At 36.2% G+C, this 25,874-nt stretch overlaps 1 protein-coding gene across 8 annotated transcripts in view; it reads left to right on the top strand.

The window, feature by feature from the left end:
• Zdhhc15 (zinc finger DHHC-type palmitoyltransferase 15) overlaps nt 1–25,874 on the top strand; it is a 231,964-nt gene that overhangs the window by 150,865 nt on the left and 55,225 nt on the right. For 5 of the 8 annotated variants that reach the window (XM_063246114.1, XM_063246112.1, XM_063246109.1 and 2 more), the window contains one exon: nt 811–914. In XM_063246114.1, the coding sequence (XP_063102184.1) occupies nt 811–914 (104 nt within the window). Of the gene's footprint in view, nt 1–810; nt 915–20,733; nt 20,809–25,874 lie in introns of all 8 variants that reach the window. The other 3 variants (XR_010046599.1, XM_063246111.1, XM_003471059.5) reach the window with 1 other exon arrangement.

Here is a 25,874-nt window from a genome sequence, read left to right as displayed (position 1 = left end):
CCCCAAAAATCATAGCCTATTCACTTGTAAACATCGTACTTACATTTTCTATAGAACACTATCACTAAAATCTATTAATGTCCAATGATGCACATTTATGAGCAAGAGGAAAGGTGTAAATAATATCAAATGAAAAATCCAAAAGTCACTCAAATTTGACTTTAAATATATTCAGATATACAGGGTCAAATGTTCAAAGTATAACCCTGTATAACCAAGGACAAATGCAATTCCTTGCCATGAACTCAATCTGCTAATGGCCAGAAATTAGTCAGAGAAGTAATTATAACTTACCATAGATAGCCACAAAATAGGCCCACCACATTTGAATAATTTCATCCAAAATCTCCTCTCCAGAAACCTCGCTATGACCCTTTCCCCTAGTTCCTAATAACATTTCTGCCATATAAACCAAATGAATAATATGGCATCAGGGTATTATTTATCACCAGTTCACAGCAGCTTCTCTCCACTGCATTTAATCATTCTGAGTCTGCTCATCTTCCTTGACAATTTATAATCAAAACAGTAAGACAACGGGATATAAATTGGGATCATCATCAATAAATGATACTCGTAAAGCTTGTTATGTGCACATATTACTATATTGGGCATTGGGGAAAGCAAGTTAAAGGTTTTTTTACAAACAGTCAATACTAATGCAGGCAAGCAAGATAAAAATTGAAAACAGGATAGCAGCCAAATGAAGCTATTGTAAGAAACTATTTCATCATGGCTTTTGACAAGGACAATTACTTTCATAATAGACTATGTAGCTGCAGAAACTCACTGCCTTCCCCTTCTCACCAGCCCTGGTGATGGACACTCTTTCCCTATGAGGTCTATGAATGAATCACAGAACCCACTGCTAGCAAATGAAGAACCCTGGGAAGATAATGAGGATGATAATCGAGGTAAGTGGGCTCAGAAAAGAGACGTTTCTTTACCCTGTCTTTTCTCCACTATGAGGACCATGCCAATATAGCCAATGTGATGCTAGTGAGTTGTGTCTAGAAAGATGTCATAAGTCTGTCAACATTTTTCATATCTTCTAAATGGAGGACGATAAGAATGATCAGATTTATTTAGCAAATATGGGTAGCTTAGATAAAATTGAATCTTGGATGTTTCTTACTAGCTTTATGATACCATGACTTATAACTAGTCGGGTAAATCAGGAAATATAATAAGTTTTGCTGTCAGTGTTTGTAAACAGTCCCACCAGATGATCACTCATGATGTTTTGGTTGAATGTAAAACTTTCATTTAACAAATGAGCAGCAATTTACCTTTACCTGCCTTCTATTCATATTGATCAAATTTTCTTTAATATATTATACTCATTATCCTTTAGAATATTTAAATACACTAAAAGTAAAAAGGAAAATATATAGAGATAACCCTACATGTGTATTATTAAGCATGAAGTAAAACTCAGGAAGCAAAATATTCACATTCAAACTTTCTCCCACCAGCTCATTGGGTCACCTTGAGACTTTATGTGAAGAGCTGAAAATTAAATTTTCATGTCACGTATCTTCACTACCAGCCATATTCTTTGTCTTCACCTGATATTATGCCTACTTCTGTGCCTCCAACATTCGCTCGTGTTAATAATTCCAGAGAATAGATTTTAAAGGCTGCTCCAAACAAAGTAATAGTTGGCCAACAATTTTTATTAGGGACTTAGAATAATTATCTCAAACTTCACTTGGGATGAATGAGGCTGAATGAGAACATAGAAAGGCATTTAGGTGGGAAGCAGAGTCCGAAAACAAAGTTTCTGTGACAGGGCATGGTGGTACATGCCTGTAATCCCAGAGTTTGAGAGGCAGGAGCAGGAGGAACCCTGTGAATTCAAGGTCAGCCTAGGATACAAAATGAGTTCAGGGTCAACCTAGGATACAAAATGAGTTCAGGCCAGCCTGAAATACAGAGCAAGACTTTGTCTAAAAAACAAAACTAAACAAAAGTTTCTTAGTTTTCACAATTAGATTATTCAGGCATAGATTTTTTACCTGAAAGCTCAAATTTATAGCGAAGCATTTTGCTTGAACAAAGGAAGAGAAAGTGTGCCCAGATCCATTATTACAAAAGAAAATAGTTCCATTTGAAAGACATTCTAACACAAGGCTTACACCTTCCTGCTGACTACTAGAAAATAGATCTTTAGCAGTCATTCTTTCTGATGAAATTTAATTCTAGCAGTCACAAGTGATAATAACTCTTATTTTGGTATGAATAATATCAAACTCTAATAGGAGTGACAGATTTCTTAAGCTTCAACCCAGTTTGAAATGAATCTACATCAGCAAAAACTGTTTATATCTGACTCTTTGTTTGGTAAGCAGAACAAAGTTTAGGTATAGCACTACATCAGAAAGAGATTATACTTTTGAAGCAGTTTCCAATTCCAGACTTTTAAAAAAAAATGTTTCATCATGAAAAATATCCCCTCATCATTTGACCTTCACAACTGTTATAATAGGAAGACATTGCTAATATTAACCTCATTTTGTAACTGAAGAACTGGGATTAGGAGATGTTAAGAGACTTATCCAAAATCCCATAGCAAAAAATAGGCAGACTTTGGACTCTTAAGTATTCCTATTCCAAATTCTGAATTTTTTCCAATACGACATGTCTTAGTTTCTTTTCTCATTGCTGAGACAAAATACTCAGCACCCACAAGTTAAAGGAGAAAAAGTTTTTTTCTGCTTATGCTTTGTAGAGATTTTAGTCAGCTGGCTCCAAAGCATGGTAGTATGGCAGAGGGGCATCACACAAGAAAAACATTCCATGGTAGAGCAGGCAGAAAGCAGCAGCAACAAGCAGGGAGCCCACCTCCTTGCTGTGCCCTTGTATTTCTGTCCCCTTGTACTCCATCCAGTCGACAAACTATTCGGGTGGTTTCACTCACCCAGGGTGGGACTTCCCATTAACCACATTCAAAGTCAACTAGTGACCTAATACAGTATCATACACCCTCAATCCTGGTATCACACCCTTAGTCCATGTGGACATAAGCTAAATCTAGCCACCTTTGTATAGCCCCCTTTAGTAGCAAATGATGATTTTGGAGGCATTTTAGATACAAGTCATAACTCAATGTTGTATCTCTCTCTTTGACAAATGCTTATGACACATGCTCTGTTAATTGGTACTATCCTATGTGAAGTATTCAACTGCTTCTTATGCAAATTTAAAATCATAGGTTATAAACTGCTTTTATCCTCATCAAGACTACTGTGTCATCTAACATAGTGATTTTTTTAGGTTAATGAATTCTAAGGCTGCATTATTTGTCCAGTTGATTCTGTGTTATTTTCAGTTGCTATTTTCTATATATATAAATAGTCCATGCACTTATAAAAACTTAAATTCCTGAGAAAGATGCTGAAAGTTAAAATTATAAGTGTTGAACTTTTATTTTAGAAATGATGTTGTAGTTTAATTCCTAAATCAAAATATAAAATTTAGTTTACCATAAATGATGTTCTTGTTCATTGCATAGTATAAAGCATTCTAAAATATATGTAAAGTGGCAAAATATGTTAATGATCTGTTAAAAATGTATCATCACATCAGGAACTATATAAAGTCTTTATCTTCTTTGAAATTCCTTCCTTATTTCAATACAGGAAAGTAGTAGGTAAACAAACACTTTAATAAATCAAGGGATGTGAACAGTCATCTCTGATATGACTTTAAAAATAAGGCATTTCATTAGTACACAATTATACAGAGAAATGTATAAGTCAAGGGTGTAGATCTATAGTTTTTTGAGGAAATTTAATGGGTTTTTTTTAAAGGTTTGTGAGAAGTTAGAGGTTTCATTTTAGCTATTTGAGGAAGTGATCAAGAAATTTCTGTTCTATTACTTCTATTGTTCATTATAAATGTTTCTGTAATTTACATAAAATTATGCTAATTATTCTAGTCTATATAATTGAATGCACTGGTATTTGTTGCATATATATTTATGATTGTTATCTCTTCCTCTTGAATCATTTCCTTTACAAGGATATAGTGATTTTCTCTTTCTTTCTTGATCACTCTTGGCTTGAAATACACTGTCTTCAAATACAATAGCTATCCCTGCTTTATTTCTAGGTTCTTGTTTCATGGAGTATTGTTTTCCATCCCTTGAATTTAATTCTATGAATTTCTTTTTGAATTAAATATGTTTGTTGGATCTTGAGTCTTGATCCATTCTGTCAGTCTGTTTGTTTTGATTGGTGAATTGAGACCATTATCATTAACAGTTAACTGATATGTATTGATTTATCCATGTCATTTTCCGTTGGTTGACTCCCTTTTTTCTGCTCTATTTACTTATTCGCCTTGCTTGATAGATTCATGCTGTTGGTGTTCATGGAGTTTTAGTCCTGGCTGTCTCTTAATAGAATGTCCATCAGAAGCTTTTGGTGTATCAGTTTGGTGTTCATGAATTGTTTTTCAGATATTTTTCGTCATGAAAGCATCTTATATGTCTATCAATTTTGAAAGATAATTTTGTGGGGTACATCAATCTGGTTTGGAGATTGTTTTCTTGTAGGACCTGAAGTGCTTCACCCCCAGCTCTCTGTGACTTAAGCATTTGTTGAGAAGTCTTCTGTGATCCTGACAGACTTTCAAAGGAAAGATGATTTCCTTCTTTTCTCTAACAGCTTTCAATGTTCTGTTCTGGTGTTGAATTTCTGGAATATTCACTATTGTATGCCTTGCTAGAGATTTTTTTGAGTTGCTATAAATTTTTTTGGAGGTGTATATGCCTCACTTATCTTATGTCAAGTACTTTTTCTTTACCAGGAATTTTCTGATGTAATGTCTCTGAACAGGTTTTTTATATCATTTGTGCTATCTCCTGCTTTATCATTTTATATTGATCAATCTTATGTTATTCTTCTTCACATCATCTAGCAGCTACTGAATTAATTTGTCATGATCCCTTGCTATTTTTAAGAAATCTTTCTTTTTGTGACCATTAACTATAAGCCTGCTTTCTATATCTGAGTTTCTGTCCTCATATTAGCTTATCCTGCAGCATATACTTTCAATCGAATTTTTAATCTCCCGGACATCTGTTTGATTATGCCTTATAGATTCCATTTCTTTCCTATGTTAGGCATTGATGGCTTCAATCATTTTCCTAAGCTTCTCTATGTTTTTATCTGTATCTCCTCTAGCGTCATTAAGCATGTCTTTCACTGTGGTCACCATCTCTGTAGTTATCTGAGAAATTATTTCTGATTTAAGTTTTTTCTAGACCCTCTTTAATTTGCCTTGTTTCTTCCACTGTTGGTAATGGTAATGCAGAGAGACAGGTAAGTGGTTTTCAAATTGCCCTACCTCATTACTCTTTGGATTTGCCTTTGGTGAACTGGATATCTGGGGTTATATCTTAAGTGTCTTTTTATTTTCTATTTTTTTAAATTTAATTCTGTTGTTGATGCTTATAAATTTCCTATTGTGAGTAATTTTATTGCTAATATTAAATCCTTTAGGAAATAACTACTTATAGAAGGTGTCTTCCAGGTGTACCTGGCTTTTCGGTTTGAGTTTCTTCCTACCTCTTCAATTTATTTGAAATGAGAAGTTTCTGCCTACTTGGTCCAGCCTATGGTTCTTTGGCAGTGACCTATAGTATTTTTTATGACCTGAGGCTACCTCAGTCTCAACATACCGTGAAGAACAACTGTTTAGAACAGTTATGTCACTTTGTCTAAAGTAGTACAGTCAGTAATGACAAAGGCATCAAACACAGCCTAGAAAATGACAAATGAGGTAACTATTATTTTGCTGCCTTTTGTGGTTATATATATGATTTACAACATACCAGAAAAGTTGTTTACAGCAAATAAGCCCTCAGTATGACAATTCTACCCTCAGAGGAGAAAATTTAAAAGGAGTTGGGGTGGGATAGAGATATAGAAGAAAAGAAGAGATTAGAAGAAGGCTAGAGAATAAAGAAGATAACATGAAATTCAGAAAATAGGTGCAGAAAACAGAAGGAAAAGGGGAAAGAAGAAACAAAAAGAAGCACAGAACAGAGCAACAACTGCAAAACAATCTAAAACCCATGTTCACACTCATATAAAAAAACAACAAGCAATAAAACAACAATAACAAAAAGAAGAAAAAAGAGGGATTAAAAGGAAAGTTTGACTTCAAAGTGTGTTTTTGTGTCTCTGCTGTCACTGGTGAACAACATGGGCAGAGTCCACATCTGTGTTGATTATTCTCAACTATTCAGCAGTTGCCTGAAGGTGGGATAGTGGATAAACCCAGTGGGACTGCGTTTTATTTTCTCTGAAGTTCAGACTGGTTTCTTTCCATGAGGCTGGGACAAGACCTATCCAGCCTGCAGCACTCAGTGTACCTTCTAAGGATTTGAACTCAGCTGGGGGTCACTAGATGAAGCTAGCAGTTGTCCTGAGTTCCAAACTCAATTGGTCCCTCTCTAAAGATAGCTCCCAGGCAGTCAATCTCTTCTGGAGGACTTCTGAACCCCCCACCACCACTCATGAGTCCTCCACACAGTAGTCCTTCATGACCACTACTCCCTTTCACTGGTGCATCTCTCCACAGAGGCCTCTGGGGTAACCAGCAGTCAACATTTATCTGTAGGTGTTAGCTTCCCGGTCACACACAGTGTGTGCAGGCTCAAGGAGACAGTACCACCTGATACCTCCTCCTTCTTCTTCTTCTTCTTCTTTGAAGTTTCTCTTTTCACTCCCCCTGTGGACTTCAGTTTTCTCTTGAGATCATTCTTGGGTTTAGGGGACCCAATTTTCTCTTTCTTCTCAAAGCCCCTATTCATTAGGGGGTTACTTTATTTCCTAGTGTCTTAGGAAGTGTCTTATTTTCATTGCTGAGACAAAAATAACAAAACCCAAAGTTAAAGGAGCAAATATTTATTTTGATTTAAATTTTAGTGATTTCAGTCCATAATCAACTGGTTCCAAGGCAGAGTGGCATGGCACATCGGCATCACAGAACAGACAGGAGGCAGCAGAAGAAAAACAGCAGCAATAGAAACAGTAGTAGCAAGCAAAAGCAGCAGCCTTGTTTTTGTCCCTTATATTTCATCCAGGGTGGAGTACCCTCAGTCCTCCCATGTCATCATTAATCCTAGCATCACATCCTTAATCTCAGCATCATTTATCCTAGATTTAACCACCTCTAAAAAGCCTACTTATGACTGCATGAGAATTTCTAAGAACACCTAGATGCAAGCCATAACATGTACTAAAGAAGTTAAAATCAGTCATTTTTTCTTTTTCTAATTAGCATTTCCATAACTTTGGTGTGAGAATCTAGTAAAAGATGCAAATCAGGATTAAGCCCTAGAGTGCATATAATAATTATGCACAACCTTTTATTTTTACTCTACATATTAGTGTATTACCTATGACAAGAAAAACATTTCAAAAGAATTCAGCCGTAAAAGAACTGAATTTTCTTTAACTAGCCAAAGTTGTTTGTAGTTCAAATTAATGAAGCTAAAAATCAATTTCTTTTGATAATTCTAATAAAACATATCCCAGTAGGGATGTTTTATCAAGTCAAAAGTCTATATATTATAAAATCAAAATGCACTTAAATTTGCTAATATAAGCTTCTGAAATTAATAACTAGGGTTTACAACTATTAATCTTTATTGTCAAATGGCAAACACTCAGCTGAAAAAATAGTTTTTAATTCTTCAGCATATGAAGTGTTTTATATATAAAGCTAATTTGTTATTCCTTTATTTGAATAAAACTTTCCTTGTGTAACACATTAGTATTGCTTTGGGCAAAATACATTTCTCGTTTACTTTTAATGTTATAGTTTCTACTGTCATGACAAGTCACTTATTAGAGACACAAGAGAAATAAAAGAGTACTTATTTAAAACATTGTAAAGTTATGACATTGGACCCATAACAGAAGTTAAACAGTACAGAATCTGAACTTAAGGGGCTTATCTTTAAATAGAGAAAATATTAAACACACATGAAAAGTTGCCCAATAGAACACAATATAGAATATATTATTGAATGGATTTTTAGTCTGTTTAGCAGATAAATTAGTATCATATTGAGTGAAACATTAGACAGAAGACTGAGAATATATTCTGCAGGTGATGAGAAACTACTGGAGGTTTATGAGCAGGAGGATAATGTGAGAAAAATGTTATTTTGGAAGATGATGAAAAGCAAAATTCATCATATGACAGACATTGATCTTATCCCTGGACCTTCTGAGAGAAGAGATTGGATCTTCTGTATTCATCAGAATTCAAGCTCTCCAAGTAACCTCCAATATCTAAGAACTCACATTAGCAGAACAGATTAGAGGACTTTTGCATCAAAACCTTTATTGTTTAGAAGAATCCTGTCTGGGTGATATTCTGTGCAGTTGTTTCTCAGAAACATCCATTGTATCTTGTTTCAAGTAAAAACCCTTCTATCACTTAATTCTTGTGGTTTGGATCTAGATGTCCCCCAAAAGCCTCATATGTTCACACATAGAGCTTTTGGAGGGTGGTTGGATCTTGAGGAGCTACAATTATCAGTGAATTGATTCACTGATGGGTGCTGTAGAAAGTTGAGGCTTGGGTGGAAGTGGTATGTGAGTAGGGTGCCTTTGGATGATATATCTCTCTACCCACTCCTCCCTTATTTCTCTGTTTCTGGCTTCCATGAGTTGAGCAGCTTTCCTTCACATGCCTTTCCATCATTCTGTTTTTACCTTCGAGTCAGCTGACCATGGGCTGAAAACCTAAATTTGTGAACCAAATTAAACTTGTTCTGCTATAAAATGTGAGTGTTGAATATTTTGTTCCAGTGGTTGGAAAATTGACTATTACAGTTCTTCAGACCTAACCAGACCCATGTGGTTATTCCTTAGGAACTTTAAGCCCTGCCACAGTACTAAGGGTCTTATGTTAAATTTGTGCATTCTATCCGCAAAATAACTTCTTCATGGGTGCCAAATTGCCCTTGGCAAGGATAACTCAGCCAGTTATCTACTAGATTTCTGTAGAGGAATTCAATTTATAATAACCTATACTAACCCCTTCCAAACTTCACATGGGTCATATAGTTAGATATTTGAAATGATTTAGGATGAGTACATAAGTAGATCTTCCAAAAATATCTTCCAAATGTTTCCCATGTCTGACACTACTTTGAATATGTAACTTTTAGAAAATTCCTTTGGTATGGATGTCAGTTTCTATTTCATGATCTCTAAGCTATATCTTATTCCTACGCATAGAAAGTAGTATCATTCTGGAGTAGTACACCTGGGCAGAAAATGAAGGACAAGAATAAATTATTTGTAAGAGAAGACATATATATGAAAAATTCTGTAACAAACAAACATGATATGCTATTGGTCAGATGAGTATAAATATAAAGTCTTACTACAGAAATTCAAAAGAAAGAGTAATTTTTGTGTGTGTGTGAGATAGGCTGAACAGCAAAGCTTTCCCAGAGGAAGTAGTACTTGGGCCTTAAAGACTAGACAACCTCTGGATTGGTGGCAGAGAAAGAAGATGCAGAAAGTACTAGTAAGAAACTCCAATTAATAGCCAGGCACGGTGGCACATGCCTGTAATTACAACACTTGTGAGGTTGAGGCAGGAGGATCACTGGATGTTTGAGGCCAGCCTGGGCTGCAAAATGAGTTCAAGTCCAGCCTGAACTGCATAGTGAAAGCCTGTCTCAAAAAAAAAAAAAAAAAGAAAGGAAATAAAAGAAAAGAAAATCTCACCAGGTGTTAACTCACAGGACCCCTAATAAGTGAAGGGGACAGATAGAAAATACACTGGCTTTAGCAAAGAGTTTGAGTAGTAACAAACTCTATGGTAACTCACTAAAGTCAAAGACCTCATCATCTTCATTTCATTACATCTGAAACCATAGCAAATAAAGTTGCACATAAGAATTTTTTTGGTAATATGGCCATTTTATTTTTTTATTTAAAAAGAAAAAAAAAACAGAAAAAAAGGTAGAAATAATACAGAATTTCAAAAAAAATAAACAGTAAGAAATCACTAGTTGATAAGACACATATTGTCATCTTAGAAATAGTTGTTCAAGTTACAAAATGAAACCGTACAAAGTGACATTCAAATAATGACACTGCAAACAGTTGTGCTCAATGATACAACAAAAACTTAGTAATATGGTTATCAGTCCTACACACTTGTTTTTTATCTTAAAGAGGGTAAGATTAAACATAACAAAGCAGAACAAGCAAGTCCACTGGAGATCTTCACTGTCTATCTGTCTCTAGTTTTCTTCCAAATAGTCTTCACACACATTGAATACATACTGAACATTATAGAACTAATCAAATAATTACAGAATGTTGAAGAATGTTTAGGTATTTAAGACCTGACATTGAGGAAGTCAATAATGACTATCATAATGCCTCTCATTCTATTCATAGTAGCCGTCCTTATCTTTACGTGTGCTGAAATTGAACTTAAGAGATTAGACTAATGTCATTCTGAACAGTGAATAATAGCATTGCTAGATTTTATACCATATTGCTACAGAATTAGCATTAGGTGTTTTAGCGTCTCTTCTTCAGAGTATCTGTTCATTACACGGTGCATTATATAATCTGTTCCCATAAATAGTTTAGAAGTTCTTCCCATGTGTGAATCTCTACACATATATCTATCCTTTCTGTGTTATAGGGAGAAACAGATCGTAACAAGACAACAAAACAAATTCCTAGAAAAAACAAGAAATGAAAAAGACATATAAGACCACAATATTAGGTCATCTACAGTAGTTACTATGCTTTCTCTTGTTATTTTCAGTAGAATTGTCCACATCATCAGGCGTAGTATAGTTAAGCATAGCATTGCATAGCTATTTTTATAAAAACATAACTTTGAAAACACTGTAGGACTTGAAAGCAGTTAATAATCAAAACCGGAATGGGTATCTTTTACATCTTGTCATCTTCAGAGTAGTTGCCTCTACTCTTAGACTTGATACTATTAAGCATACCAAATTCGACTAAAATCAGTCAAGGCAAAGCAATGCTCTAACAAACCAGCTTCAAATATCAGTCATAGTAAGACAATGTATGTAATACAGGGCTTCAGTTTCAGTTAATAGGAAATTAAGGATAGTTATCATGGTATAACCTGCTATTTTGGGGTTAGCTGTCTATGTCCTCAAATCTAATATGAGCAGACAGACCAGAACAAAATAAAATCAAACAAAACAGAGCGATAAAGGACTACTGTGACTTTTAAATCCTGATACACTGTTAACAATGTCCTCTGCCTTCATTTTTTAGGCTATTTTTCACCTTTACCCTTCTCAGGATGCTTTGTATATTTTGGGTCCCATTAGCTACTTTAGTTTTTAGATTAGGGGCCCAACCTGTCATCTATCTGAGTGTTCCTGAACCTTTTTACCCCTGAGCTTGATCTTGAGCTGTACTCCTTTACTTACTAAAGTCACAAGGTTTTCCTTCCTTCCAGCTGTGTACTTCTACACTGCACAAAAGTGCCATAGCTTTCCAATCTATCTGCAGCTGCTGGACAAGTTGTCCCTATTTCACTCTGGTTTCCTGTCACATATAGTATTGTTTTCTCATCTTTGACTTTGAGTTTATTAACCCTTTTTCAGGTTGAGTGTATTTCCTATTCAGAGCATCTCGATGAATCCTGCCTCCTAATCTACTCTGCCTGTGTTTCTTTTGTGTTAGTGTATCAAGTCTTTCTATATTAAAGATTATAGTTTACCGAATCTGCTTCATCTCTACTATTCTATTTTTCTGCTATTATTTGTCCACTTTACTCTTTCATTCAAATGTCTGCCCCATTTATTGAGGCCTCTCTGCCACTGTTGCTGGAATCCTGGTATTTTTTTCCTCTCTCACTCTGGAATGTCCTTTAGTATGTTTTGTAGGGTTGGGTTGGTGGCCATGAACTCCCACAGTTCCTCCATGTCTTGGAAATACCTTGTTTCTCCATTAATTTAAAGAGAGAGTTTCTCTGGGTACATCAGTCTTGGCTGGAGGTTATTTTCTTTCAGGGCTTGGACTATTTCCTCCAAGGCTCTTCTCAATTTGAGAGTTTGTGTTGATAAGTCTGTTGTTATTTTGATAATTTTTCCTTTATAAGTAATCTGCTTTGTTTCTCTGGCTGCTTTTAATATTCTGTTCTTGTAGTGGATTTCTGGAATCTTTATTATATGTCTAGGTGTAGATCTGTTTTGGTTGTAGGTGGCTGGAGTTCTGTATGCCTCATTTATCTGGATATCATTTCTTTTTCCTATGCTTGGGAAGTTTTCCTTAATTATATCTGTGAATAGTCTTTGTAATTCATTAGTGGTTACTCCTGCTTTTTCAGTCATGTTTTTTATTCTTAATTTATAGATCCTCTTGTCATCTTCTAGCCTTTGAATTACTTCTTCCTGGTTCCTTCTTATTTTTAAGAGATCTTTTCTTTCATGATCGCACATCATAAATCTTCAAGTTTTGAAGGGCTAACTTTAGTTTCTGTCCAGGCATTTTGCCAGCTTTCAATGGAGTTTTTAGTTTCCTCATAATCTCTTTAGATCTGTTTTCATGTATTCTAGGTTTTGTTTATATTCTTCATCAAAGGTTTCTCTTCCTTTTGTAAATTCCTCCATTCTTCCCTCTGTGTTTTCTTTGGAGGGACTTAGCATTTCTTTAACTAATATTTTTATATCTTGCCTCATTTGGATCAGAATTATAGTGTTAAATTCATCTATAAGTTCATAAAGGTATTTCTTTATGTCCACTGATGCTGGGTCTAATATTGCATGATTGCTGTACTGGTTCTCTTCTGTATTTACCTCTCCTGGGCTTATTTTCCCAGGGTCAGCAGCTGGAGGTTTTTTCAAATTTCTATCTCTTGTCATGTTTCTGGTTTCTTTCAGACAGGTGTGTCCTGGGGGTCTCTGACCCTCTCCTTATTGCTTAGGGTTTTTCCAGAGTGTGATGACTGGGGTTTTGCTGCCCTCCCCAATTTGCTGTTATCTGAGGTACACACAGGGACACCGGGATAGTGCAGGTTAATCTCAAGCCTCTGAGCCAGTCAACCCACATGTTCCTTCAGCAACTTAGGCTGTACCTTATGGACAACACAGAGTCATGACAGTTTTGTCCTGGCTACTGGGTCCCAACCAGAGGCCTAGCTCAGCCCTAGCAGATCCCACCAGTCCTCTCTGCACCAGGGGTGGCTGACTGATGCTGCCACAGTGCCGAGCTCTGCCCAACTACAAGATATCCTCCAGCCAGGGACAGCAGCCACGGGATCTACTCCCCAGCACTCACTGGGAAGCAATGCAGTTCTCCACCTTGGCTCCACTCCACACATGTCCTCCCACCAAGGGCTTGGGACTAAACAATTCCTGTTATTAGCAGCTGTGGCTTCAGGCCGACCTTGAATTGCCTGACTCTATGGTGCTCCCAGCACGGTGCAGACCAGTCTCAGTGAGCGTGTAGGGCTCCAGCCCTCCAGTCACGTTTTTCCTTCCTCTTCCTACTTTTATTTTTCATGTCAGCTTCCTCCTGAGTTTGTAAGAGTGTCTCTCCACTTGTCTGGCCCTCTCCATGTTGTCAAATTCCAGCATCTGAGCTATTTTTCCAGAAGCTCTCCACCCAGCAACCTAGCAAGCCACCATCTTCTTCCAATATTGCACGTAGGAATTTATCATTAGATTTATTTGAAGGTTAAAACTACCTTTGTTGAATGCCTGGTATGCCCTGGGTTATTTATAGGCTTTGCCACATATTATAATCACAATCCTTGCATGAGTTGTAAATATTAAATAAACCCGTATTGTATAAGAAGAAACTTACACTCAGAGAAACACAAAGTCACATAGCTGAGTAAGTGACAGATCCTAGCTCCAAAAGTCCAAAACTTTAACCTCTGAATCTCTCTTTGCACTGTTTCTTTTTCAGTTTATATAACTTTATATAGTTCATTTCAAAGAAAATTTTCTCAATGTTTTTGTCTCTTTCACCAGAAATAAAAGGATGGAAAAACAAGGATAGAGATCTGGCATAGGAAACATTATCCCAATTGAGGCACTAAGTTGAAGGTGTGATATTTGGAAAGTTTCTTGTCTCTCTGAACATTAGCTTTAATTCCATGATCCCTAAACTATTTTCAGCTCTAAAGCATGGTGTTTTATGAGTATGTCTGATAGTGAGGGGTCAAAAGTTAACCTCAATAACCACTACCTGATATTTTTCAACAAGTAGTATTTTTCCTTTTTTGAAAAGAATATTTTTATATATTGGAAGTCACTCTAAATTTATATTACTACTACACCATTTACATTCTGAATCACAGTTCTTCCTTCATGTATTCTATGTATGTACAATTGTCCCTCCTTATTATCTTATCTAACACTTTGGCCACCAGGCTTTAAGACAACCTACTCTCACAGTTGTCATTTGCTTTGCTCAAGAATAGAAATCCTACTTCTCATCCCCCAAAGTATCAAATATAATATACTAGTTTAGGAATGGGATACTCCCTTGAATAGCTAGGTAATCTACAAGTGAGTAGCTGTATTGTATTGTATTCTGATAAGGGAATATTCCTGCCCTCAGGTTCTGTAAAATTTAACTCATAAAGGAGTACCACTGATGCTTCTTTTACTACTTTATGTGCAGTTCCCACCCCTGAGCTCTGAATCAGTATGTTTCTGAATTAATACAATTCTTCAATGATTTCATTCAGAAAGCATTTCCTGAGGGATACCTCAAATATGGTACTGTGGAATGATACAAAGATAAAGGAGGTCTCTGCCCTCAAGGAATTCACAATAACAGGGAATAAGAAGTACATAACTGTTTGTGCACATAAGATTTGTTTTGTACATTTCCATGAAAGCAATGCTAGCAATTATGTACCCCATATAGGCTTAGCCTTGTGTGCTAAACACTGTATAGACAAAGGCAAGAAGATATTTAAGACTTTTGTGGCAAGGCATGTGTTACAGTTAGGGGCTGTGCAGAGAACAATTAGAATATATATATATATATATATATATATATATATATATATACATACATACATATATTATGTGTGTTATTGTTAGTGAAATTTGAACACAGTATATTATTCAATGGGGAAATTGTGTGGCTACATTAGTAAGAGTTTTGAGGAAAAGGCAGGATTTAAGTTATTTATTGGGAAAAATAACAGGATAGATGCTGGGAGTTAATGAATATTTTGGAGCACACAGTGAGCATTGTGGTTTTGAGGCAGTAATCTTAAGAGAGATAAGATGTGGTCAATTAGTCAAAAATCTTGTAGACTTTGTATAATAAGAGGTAGATATGATTTTGTGGCCTTGATTTAATATTGATATAATGAAAGATAAATTTTACAAACATTTCTCAAGTACTGACATGTAAGATAAATTGGACTTTGGAAAGAAAAGAACTCAAAAGAGCAACAAAAATCTGTATACGTGTCCTTGTGGCTTCATGACTGATGATAACTCTAGGAATGAAAAAGAATCAAAATCAAGAGATATTTTTAGTAACTGGAAATTGTCCCACTGACTAGAAAGATCTGAAGGTCATTTGTAGAGAAATGGCAGTTAAGCCCATGAAAAGTGAAGAGAAAAATTAAGGAACAAAGTTGTTAGAGTTCTTTGGCACAATAGAGAAGCAAAAAGAAAAAAAAATAAAGAACACACTTACTGAGGATGTGGAAAAGAGCACAAAATCTGTGGTACTTGGGCTATCTTCTTCTACCAGATATAGGGAGTGTGGGTACATGTAACCTTTGACTGTATGTGGCACTTAGGGTAGGCATTTATGATGCATGAAGAGCTGATTGGAATTTTAACACATATAGGGAAAGGAAAGAGGAAGTTGTACTTGGAGAAGAAAGAAGTGGCCATCAGTGTAAGCATTCCCCTTTTGGCCTCTGAGGCAGACCAAACCTTAGAATGATTTTTTGTGACAGGACTTTAGCAACTACATCAGCAGCCTCCTTGGTTTTGGGAAAAGCTTTTATCCATCCTGAAAAAGTATAGACAAAGGCAAGAAGATATTTAAGACTTTTGTGGCAGGGCATGTGTTGCAGTTAGGGGTTGTGCAGAGAACAATTAGAATCAGGTCATGGAGTTTATAATATTATTTTTATAATGGTAACCAGGAGTTAACACAAGAAAATGCAGGGAATGTATCTGCAACACCAAAGACATAGATTATTTAGTGAAGAGCCTAAATCCCACAGCAGTGTCTCACATGAGTCCAGATAAAAACCCAGAGCTCACGAAAAGTCCAACTGGAGGTCCAGAACCCACAAGAAGGACTCACACCAGTCTCTGTACAGATCCATGCTGGGAAGGCCCAAAGGTCAGCAGTGGAACCAGAAAGTCTATGCCAGCAGGGTGAAGGAGCTGTGCTGGTGGGATGAGGGTTCTCTGCTGGAGCTGAGAAGTCACACTCACAACAAAAACCAGGGCTGTCTTGAAAGGCACCACAGCCATCCTCAGCGACACGGAGGCCTCAAGCTCCTCTGATGACAAGCACAGTCGGGTACATGCCAGGAAGCAGTGTGATGAGTTCATTCTGGAGACCAAACAGCACAGGTCTTCCCCTCCAGAGCCAGGAAGCAGTGCTTGATGTGAGGACCAGTGTCTCCAGGAGAACCAATGGCTCAAACAGCAACTCGTGAGAGAACCCACAATGCCTCAACACAATAACACATTAATGCCTAGGTACCTCAACAACCTCCTTCACCTATTTATGCTGGCAAATTTTCTCAGGTGGAACATCTTTGCTCAGTGCCATGCTGATGTAATCCAGCTGGCGTTAAGTTGACCACCAGTTCTTAATCCATAACAGCATGTGTGTAAAATCTACCTGCCAGTCCTGAACAGGGGTGTGTCTGTGAAATTGATGAGTAGGAAAGGAAAGGGGTGGTATGTGTCCCTGAGGAGAGGTTCTAACACAGAGATGACAGATCTGAGTATTCTGAAGTATGATAGCCATGAAAAGGATATGTAACAACTGGGGCTAGGAGCCTATATAGGACCTGTGACCCCACGTGGAAACAGTTGTGTAAGAAGGCAATGATGTCTAAGGCTGCTGATCTGGAAGAACAAGTTTTGATCCCTGGAAAATTCATCTTGAGCAACTACATAGTAGGTGTCGTGTAAGACAATGTCTAGTGAGGAGTTGGCTAATACAATTCCTGTGAGTGTTTTGTGTGTAAACTGATCTATGAAGAAAGCTTTTGAAGAAGATCCTTACCTAAAAGGGATGTGGGACATGTTGGTATTACCAGAAAGCTATGTGGAAGAAGACAGTTTAGAACCAGCGTGGAATGGGCCCTGTTTGAAGAGGCTGTGTAGGTTGGTCATCAACACACATTATGGGAAATGAGGATTTAATATAATGGCCTGAAAACTCAAGAACACTATATGTGGCCTCTGGGTCGACAACTACAGATAGTATCCTACCTGAAACCTATAGTGGACTTGGGACTTTGAGATATCTTAATGGGGATATCTTAATGGGGGCTGTGGGCCCCGATCCACATCAGTCTTCAGCAGTAAGTCCATGCAGATCATCCAGCAATGAATTTGGTGGTGATGAGATCTCCTATGAGGGCAAGGACTTAGAGAATGGCTTACCTGCTCTCTGGTGGCTAGGCAGTTACTCTTTAATGACCCTTGAGGTTGTAGCAAGGACATGGCCCCAAAGGAATTCATGAGTTTGGGCAGTCTCTTGCCCAGTGTCAGTTTTTGTTAAACTTGAAGCATGATCCTGGAGGGGCTTGGGCAGCTCTACCTTGTTTTGCTTTACTTGTCTTAGGAGTCCAAATGGTCACTGCTAAAAGATCAGATTGATATTTTTAAAGTTTCCCTTTGAGTTTTATCTTCGTTTTTGAAAACACAAAAAGCCATATTAAGAAGGTCTCCCTGTGAGGTTTGAGGGCCAAGTTTAACCTTTTATAGTTTTGACTGAATGTCAGGAGCAGACTGAGAAATAAAATAAAGGGTTAATAAGATTTGTCCCTTCATAAGAGTCTAGGTTTATATTACTAAACTTAAGTAAGGTATCCCTAAGCCATGTTAGGAATATAGCCAGGTTTTCATTAGCCTCTTGTACCTATTCTAAAGTTTGTTATACTTAGTATACGTGAGAGTTATTTTACTAAGGCACACAATTATACATTTGATCAAATTATATACTTTATAAGAACATTCTTCATTTTGGTAATTCCAGTTAGGGTCCTGTTCAGGCACTACAGCAGGCTCAGGGTCATTGTCAGCAGTATTTACTTTATATCTAAGATTGGCTTCTTCTTGAACTGCTTGCCACAGCTGAGCTCACTCTTGTGAGCTGAGGGTGGTATTCAGAATCACATGAATATCTTTGAAATTTAAATCATAACAATTACTTATAAATTCAAACTCTCTAATATAATTTTGTAGATCACCAGAAAAGGAACCTAATTTTTGATTAATCTGAGATAGGTCAGTAAGGGAAAAATAACATGAATATGAACCAGCCCTCAGGACCAACCTGTTCCCAAATGGGGAAGAGGGATGGAGGCTGAGAGGGCTGTGGAGTGGGAAGTATAGATGGTCACCAAGCAGCCAACTATCCAGCAAGTATCTGTGGGCAATTACAGGGTGATTGGCCATAAAATGGCCACTCATTACCATGTGACAAGGTAGCACAAGATGGTGACTGGTCATCATGTCACCCACAAGATGGCTGCTGCCAGTTACACAGTGAGGGAGCACAAGATGGTGGAGACTGGCCATCATGTGACCTGCAACAAGGTGGCTGCTGCTTATCTCATGATAAGAGATTGCAAGAAGGCAGCCATTTACCCTGTGACCTGTCACAAAATGGCAGCAAACTGTCACATGCCGGAAGACTGCAAGATGGTAGCTGTCCTCCATGTGAGCTGCAGAAAAATGGTTGCTGAAGACCATGTGGTATGGAATTGCAAGATGTTGCTCAAATATCATGTGGCCTGCTAGGTGGCTGAAATAAGCAAAACCAAGTGTGGTGAGCTTGCTGGGAGAATGGAAACACAGGAGCAGGGGAGAAAGAGACACATCATCTAAGGAGTCTGGTGGGGAGGAAGGGAGAGATTCTGGTACAGTAGAGTGAGCCAGAAATATCTGGGCCACAGTACATGACTAAATGAGAGTAGAACACATCCTCTAATTGAAAAAGGCCTGTATGTAATGGATTTTTCCCAACTTGCTGTTGTTGTGACAATAGTTATATAAATTTTGAAGGATAGAGAGATCAAATGTTCTCCCATTATGCTATATATGGGCTGCTGTTAAGCTGGGAGGTCTCTCAAGCCACCTGGCAGTAAAAGATAGCCTTCTTTAGGCCAATAGCATCAAGATTATAATCCAAAAACATGGAAATTGACCAACATAGCTGAGATTCCAAATGAAGCAGAATGTTGTACTTACTGTACTATCATGATTCCAAAGACAAATATTCTTAAAATCACTTTTACTTTTCCACTACCTGAAAGAAAATAGCTTTGTCTGGAATCTGCCTGATTAACTCAATGGTGTGAGAACTTGCCAGCTTGCCATGACAAAGGTATCCTTGCAAGTAAGAGACTACATACTTGAAGACTCTCTCAAGGAAAAACTCATTTCATAGAACCTATACTAGACAGAAACTGCAGGAATGTATACTGTCAACATTTTTATCTCAAAGTGCCAAATATACATAATGCAATAAGTATGAAGACAGTGATTATATGTACATTAAGCCAGGTAAGAGTATACTTTGCTCTTCCACAAAGCAGACCATCGAAACAAAAGCCTTTTTATCATAAATGATGTTACTTGTTAATCCTAAAGGATGATTTTCTTAATACCTCATTCTTTTTAGAAACAAACCAACACATAAAGTATTAGAATAGCTATCTCAATTGTGTCCAGTGGAATAACAAGGCAAGGTAATTTTGTGAGTAGCACGAACCAAAATATTCCATTAAATTCAGATGATGTTAAGCTGCCAGTCACCACAACTATCTAAATCAAATACTAGCCGGTGTAGTAGATTAGATAATTCTGATAAATAAAACAAATCTTATTTCAAAATATAGCAGGCTTATTGCTCTAGGAAAGTGAATGCTGGGACTGTTTACAAATGCTTTCATGTAGTAACCCAGTCTTTAGAGATTTATAGATATTTACTTCCTCCAGGGATTGGACAAGGAAGAAAATGCAATTGAATAAAGTCACTTATACATACAAAGGAATATTCAATAATTGTCTTTGTCTACTTTCTGTTGCTATAACAAAAAATCTGAGGTTTGATATTTTACACATTAGTAAAGAAGATTTATTTGGCTCACAGTTCTGATTGATTGCAGATTTCAAATTGCATGGTAACAATATCATGGCAAATGACTTCTGGCTTTATCAGAACATGATGGCCAAACAAAAAAAGAATTAGCCACCTGCAAAGGGATCAGGCACATGGGTGGCTTTGTTTTAAAACAATTTTCTCTTATAAGAACCAAGCAAGATCTGAAGAGAACTACATTTCTCTCTGAGTGTGGAACCCTCATACCTTTGTTACCTTCCACTAGGCTCCACCTCTTAACAGTTCCACCATCTCAGCACTAGCCCACTAAGGACCAAGGTTCCAACACAGGAATACTTGAAGGAAATATTCAAGCCATAGTAATCACCTTCACACTTTAATCTTACAGATTATCCAGAAGATACACCATCTCTTGCTCTAGAAACTGAAACATAGAAGTTTTCACATTCCCTCCATCTTTTAGGTGAGTATTGTGAAGGAGGCATACTCAGTGCTATATAGACTGCTAAGAAGACTTAGGAGCAGAACTAAATAAGGAGTAAATTCTCATTCTGAGAAACAAATGTTAAATTATTTACTGTCATTCCTCATATATGCTGAAGTTCTATACATAATTTTCCTGTGCAATGTACTGAAAAAAGTCTTTATTCCTCACAAACTCACACTTAATATCTCTTGTGCTAAGACCTCGGGGAATCCAAAAACAGTCAAATAGATGTTCAAGTGACTTATTTTCCTTATGCAACTTGTGTTGATACATTTTAGATCTCTAAAATGATGTAGGTTACAAATAGATTCTTTTTGCACGTCTCCATTATTTCAATTAATAACCTAGCCTTACTTGCCAACAGGTGAAAAGCACCCTCCCTATACTTCAACCCCTCCAAAATGCTACTAATTTATGATCACTAGAAGACAGCATTACACATGGGATTCTCTTTGGCCTAGTAAAATGCTAAACAGCTTTCTCTTATTCACAGGTAAATAAGCTCAGTGTAATTCAGCATTAAAAGACTTTTAGTTATAGAAAGACCATGGAGCTCAAAGCTCTGATATGGTAAGAATTCCAATTCTTTTACCATGAAAAAGATGGCAGTGTTTCAGAAGCCCCTCACTTTGTGAGTTCTCAGATCTTCAAGCTTGCCTTTAAGTAATTCCTTTTCCAGTGGATGCTGTCAAATAAGTTAACTGATACATTTTGTAGGAATAACAAAGCAGTGCTCTGATAATAATAGAACAGTGTTTGAAAACACAGGGAGGAAAAGGGGAATTTTTTAACTAATCAGACATAATTTTTTAATGTTTATAAATGCTACAGTGATAATTTTAAAATCTCCAAACTGCAAACAACTTGCATGTCTATCAATAGAATAGTTGAATAAGTTATAAAAGCCCATATTATTAGATATTTTATATATATATATATATATATATATTCTTCTATTTTCTTTTGAAAAGTTTTCATCTTTAAAGGATGAAAGATGAAATACCTATGTGTTTACAATTTAGAATTAACAAGCACCAACATTTTTCATTTTGTTTCAAATTTTTATATAGAAAGAAATTTTTACCATAACTTTTACAAAAATAATAAAGCATTTCTAGATTATGTACTCTTCAAAATGAAAAGACAAACTTGGAGAATTTGCAAAATATATAGCTTAGAATACTTAACACCCTTAATTTATTTTTTAATTTTATTTTTAAAGAGGGTAAACTAAACAGAACAAAACAGATCATAAGATAACAACGTAAGAGACCCAGATTTCAAAGCAAGACAACCGGAGATCTTCATTGTCTATCATATTGTCTCTTGTTTTCTTCCAAATAGTTGTCCATATCTTAACATACAATGAATTCATAAAAAGCAGAATAGTATAAAACTGAACAGAACAGGATGATGAAGGCATTTTTAGGTCTTCAAGACCAGACAATAGTGAAGTCAACAATGGCAGCCATAATGTCTCTCATTCTCTTCAAAATAGCTGTTCATAACTTCATGTATTAACATCCTTAATTTATAAAGCTCTTGCAAATTAGTAAGCAAAAGCAAAACACGATAATTAGAAAATTGCCTAAAGATATGAAAAGATAATCATTAAAATGAAAATGAAAAGATAAATATGAAAAAATTCAGCTTCACCATAAATAAATACAAATTAAAACAAACTAAAAAACTCAATTTTTGTCTATTAAATCAGCCAAGGTTTGCAAATTATAATACCTAGGGTTGCAGAACATGTTGAAATGGGTATTTGTATATTCTGGTATTATGAAAGTTTAAATTCATAAACCATTTTAGGACAATTTATTGACACGTATAAAAGGCTAAAAATGTTCATACAATTTTATCTGGTAACTAACTCCATTTCAACAGTGTATTTATTATCACAGCAAAAAATTTTGAAACTACATATCTAGCAATAGAGAATTGTGAAATAAATTGTTACATTAATACGACAAATTATTGAACAAACATTAAAAGTATTTTGATATTTCATAATAAGGTTATGTGAAAAAGCTATACAAATACAGTTTAATTTAAATTTGTTTTGTTTTTGTTTTTGTTGTAAAGACAGGGTCACTCTGTGGAACCCACGCTGGCCTTTAATTCACTATGTAGTCCAACCTGGCCTCGAACTCATGACAATCCGCTTTCCTAAGCTTCCCAAGTGCTGAGATTACATGTGTGCATCACCACACAATTGTTTTGTGCTGTTTAAATTTGCATTCAGAGCCTACACATTGAAAATAACACTATATAACTGAATATATCTGAGCCCTTAATTTAAACATATATTTTTGTCAGCTTAATAGATATACAATTAACCAACTATATAATTTGGCCACTTATATTTCAGCATTTTTTTTATTTTAAAAAGAAAAACAGAAAAAAGGATAGAATCTGTTATAAAATCAATTTTACAATATTTTTATTACTCAAAAGAGAAACCACATAGACATAAGCAGTAACTCTATTCTTTTCACTTCTGCCCCTTGGCAATCATTAACGTACTTTCTATCACTCTAGATATATCTGTTTGGGATGTTTCATGTAAATGAAATCATATAATTTGTAGCCTTGGGGAGAAACTATTTGTAAGAAGTCAAGTATCTGATACAAGATTTGTACTTAGAACTTAGAACCTTTGTGATTCAATAATGAAAACTAAAATAACCCAGTTTCTTAAATGGGCAGAGAATCTAAACAGACATTTTGCCAAAGAAGACACACAGATGACCACAAACACAAAAAGTTTTGCATTATGAACATGCAAATGAAATGCAAAATGGGATGCTGCTAACCATCCACTGGGATAGCTATAATCCAAAAGACAATGACAACTGTTGTTCAGGATGTAAAGACATTGGAGCCCCCATCTATTGCTGGTGGTAATGTAAAATGATATAGTAACACTTAGACTCCACGTATTAACCCTATATTATCTTCCATTAGTTTCAAATTTTGTTTTTGTTATTTAAATATTTGATTCATTTTTATTTTATGTCAGTATAAGGTTAGAGATATGAATCTAATTTCAATATCCTGCATGGGGATAACCAGTTTTTTCCAGCACCATTTTTTAAAAAAAGTTATCTTTTCCCCTATATTTTTGTCCCTTTTGTCAAAAATTGGTTGATCGAAGGTGCATGAGTTGTTTGTGTGTGTGTGTGTTCTGTGCTATTCCATTGGTCTATAGAGCTACTTGCTTCATAAGCTTAGGTACTTCAACTTCTCTTTTGCAAATATTCTTAGTAATTCCATTAGTATAGCTCGTAAAAACTCAAATTTCAGATTCAGTCTGTCTTCTGTCTTCACTCCTAGATACAAGCTGCTAAGAAGTGCCACAAAAATAACAAAATGGATTATAAGTATTTATTATTATGAATAACATAACTAAGATTTCAAATTTTTGGTCTCCAACCTCAGTGGACCTGGTACATCTTTACTACTTACCTGATTACTGGTAGTTCTTTACACCATTAGCCATACTTCACCCATTCTTTCATATCATTCTTTCATATCATTGTGATACCACATTGTACTGAAAGTCCTACCATATACATTAAGTGTAGAAAGAAACAGCAAATGTACTCCCATTGTAAAGAAAAATATGAAACTATTTGTAGATGATATGACTGTATGTGTGGAAATACAAACAATCTGAAAAAACTAAAATAAGTTAGCAATTTCACAGCACACAAGGTCAACACGCACATGTTTCTATACAGTAGCAATTTACATTTGTGAATCCAAATTAACAAAAAATACAATAATTCCAAGTAAAACTAAATACAATAATTCCAAAAATTAAATAACTAGATATAAATATAGCAAATCAAATACAGGGTCTTCATGCTGAAATATATAAAAAATATATAAAACACTAAGGAAAAAGACTAAAATGGACTACATGAAAGGAAATGTGTGCCATGTTCATAGGGCAAAAGAAAAAATGTAGTCATCAACTCTCACATATGGGAATATATGAGGTACTTTGGGGCCTGAAGCAGAAGAATTGCTCATGCATAGGATTTCAAGACCAGCCTGGACATAAAAATAAAAATACCTAAAAATAAAAGATACCTACCTAAAAAATAAAAGATATCAAATCTCTCCAAATTAATAGGTTTAGTTCAATCACAAATGTTTTCCAGCAAGAGTTTTTGTAGATATAGATAGCTGATTCTGTAATGTGTATGGGAAAGCAAAGGAACTGGAATGGCCAAAGTACTTTTAAAGAAAAATGCAAAGACTTCCAGGAAGATGATGGAGTAGTAAGCAGCAGAGAAAACAGCCCTCTGAGAGACACCATCTAGACTTGGGAATATACATACCATCATGAAGAAGACAAGAGGAACGGAAGTGGATCCCTTGGACCTAGGTAGAGCCTGAAGTCTGAATCAAAGTGCACAGAGAGAGAGAAGGAAAACTTCAGCAAAGAAAAAGACATTAGCTGGTGGCATCTTCACCCAGAGCAAGGCTCACTGCATGAGGGGAGCTGTTGCAACCTGGAGATGCGTGATCACAGTGATGGTACGTCGTGACCCTAGAGGCCTCTGAGAAGAGACTAACCAGTGGAGGGAAGTGGCAGACATGGAAGACTGTAGTGGCTGGTGGTGAGTGCAGAGGACTCAGTCCTCCTACGGGAGGAACCATTCTGGAGTCGGGCTGGATAAGCCCAGAACAAGAACTGCTGCCAGCTTTTTTCAGCAGATCCTAGCTGGGAGCAGATACGTGGAGATTGCTTGGACTGTGGTGAGCCCAGTGAGTCTGATATCAGGACAGGTCTGCTAAAAGTTGTCTACTACTCCATCATAAAGCAACTCCTGGCTTGGAGGGATACAGTGGCATGATTTGGCATGCTGTCTCCACAGACTGTCTACAAGTGAATCCAGATAGAATCTTTCAAGTGGATTGGTTTTTTTGTTATTGTTTTTCTTGTCTTCTTTTCTTGTTTGTTTTATTCACTTTATTTTTCATTTCTCTCTCTTTTTTGTTTTCTCTCTTTTTTTGAGTGTGTGTGT

Source organism: Cavia porcellus, unplaced genomic scaffold (assembly GCF_034190915.1).
Source record: "Cavia porcellus strain 051 isolate PalLab524CR breed Dunkin Hartley unplaced genomic scaffold, mCavPor4.1 scaffold_3, whole genome shotgun sequence".
NCBI classification, from domain to species: domain Eukaryota; kingdom Metazoa; phylum Chordata; class Mammalia; order Rodentia; family Caviidae; genus Cavia; species Cavia porcellus.
The sequence above is the reverse complement of the archived record's forward strand: the minus strand, read 5'-3'. Positions and strand labels throughout refer to the sequence as shown.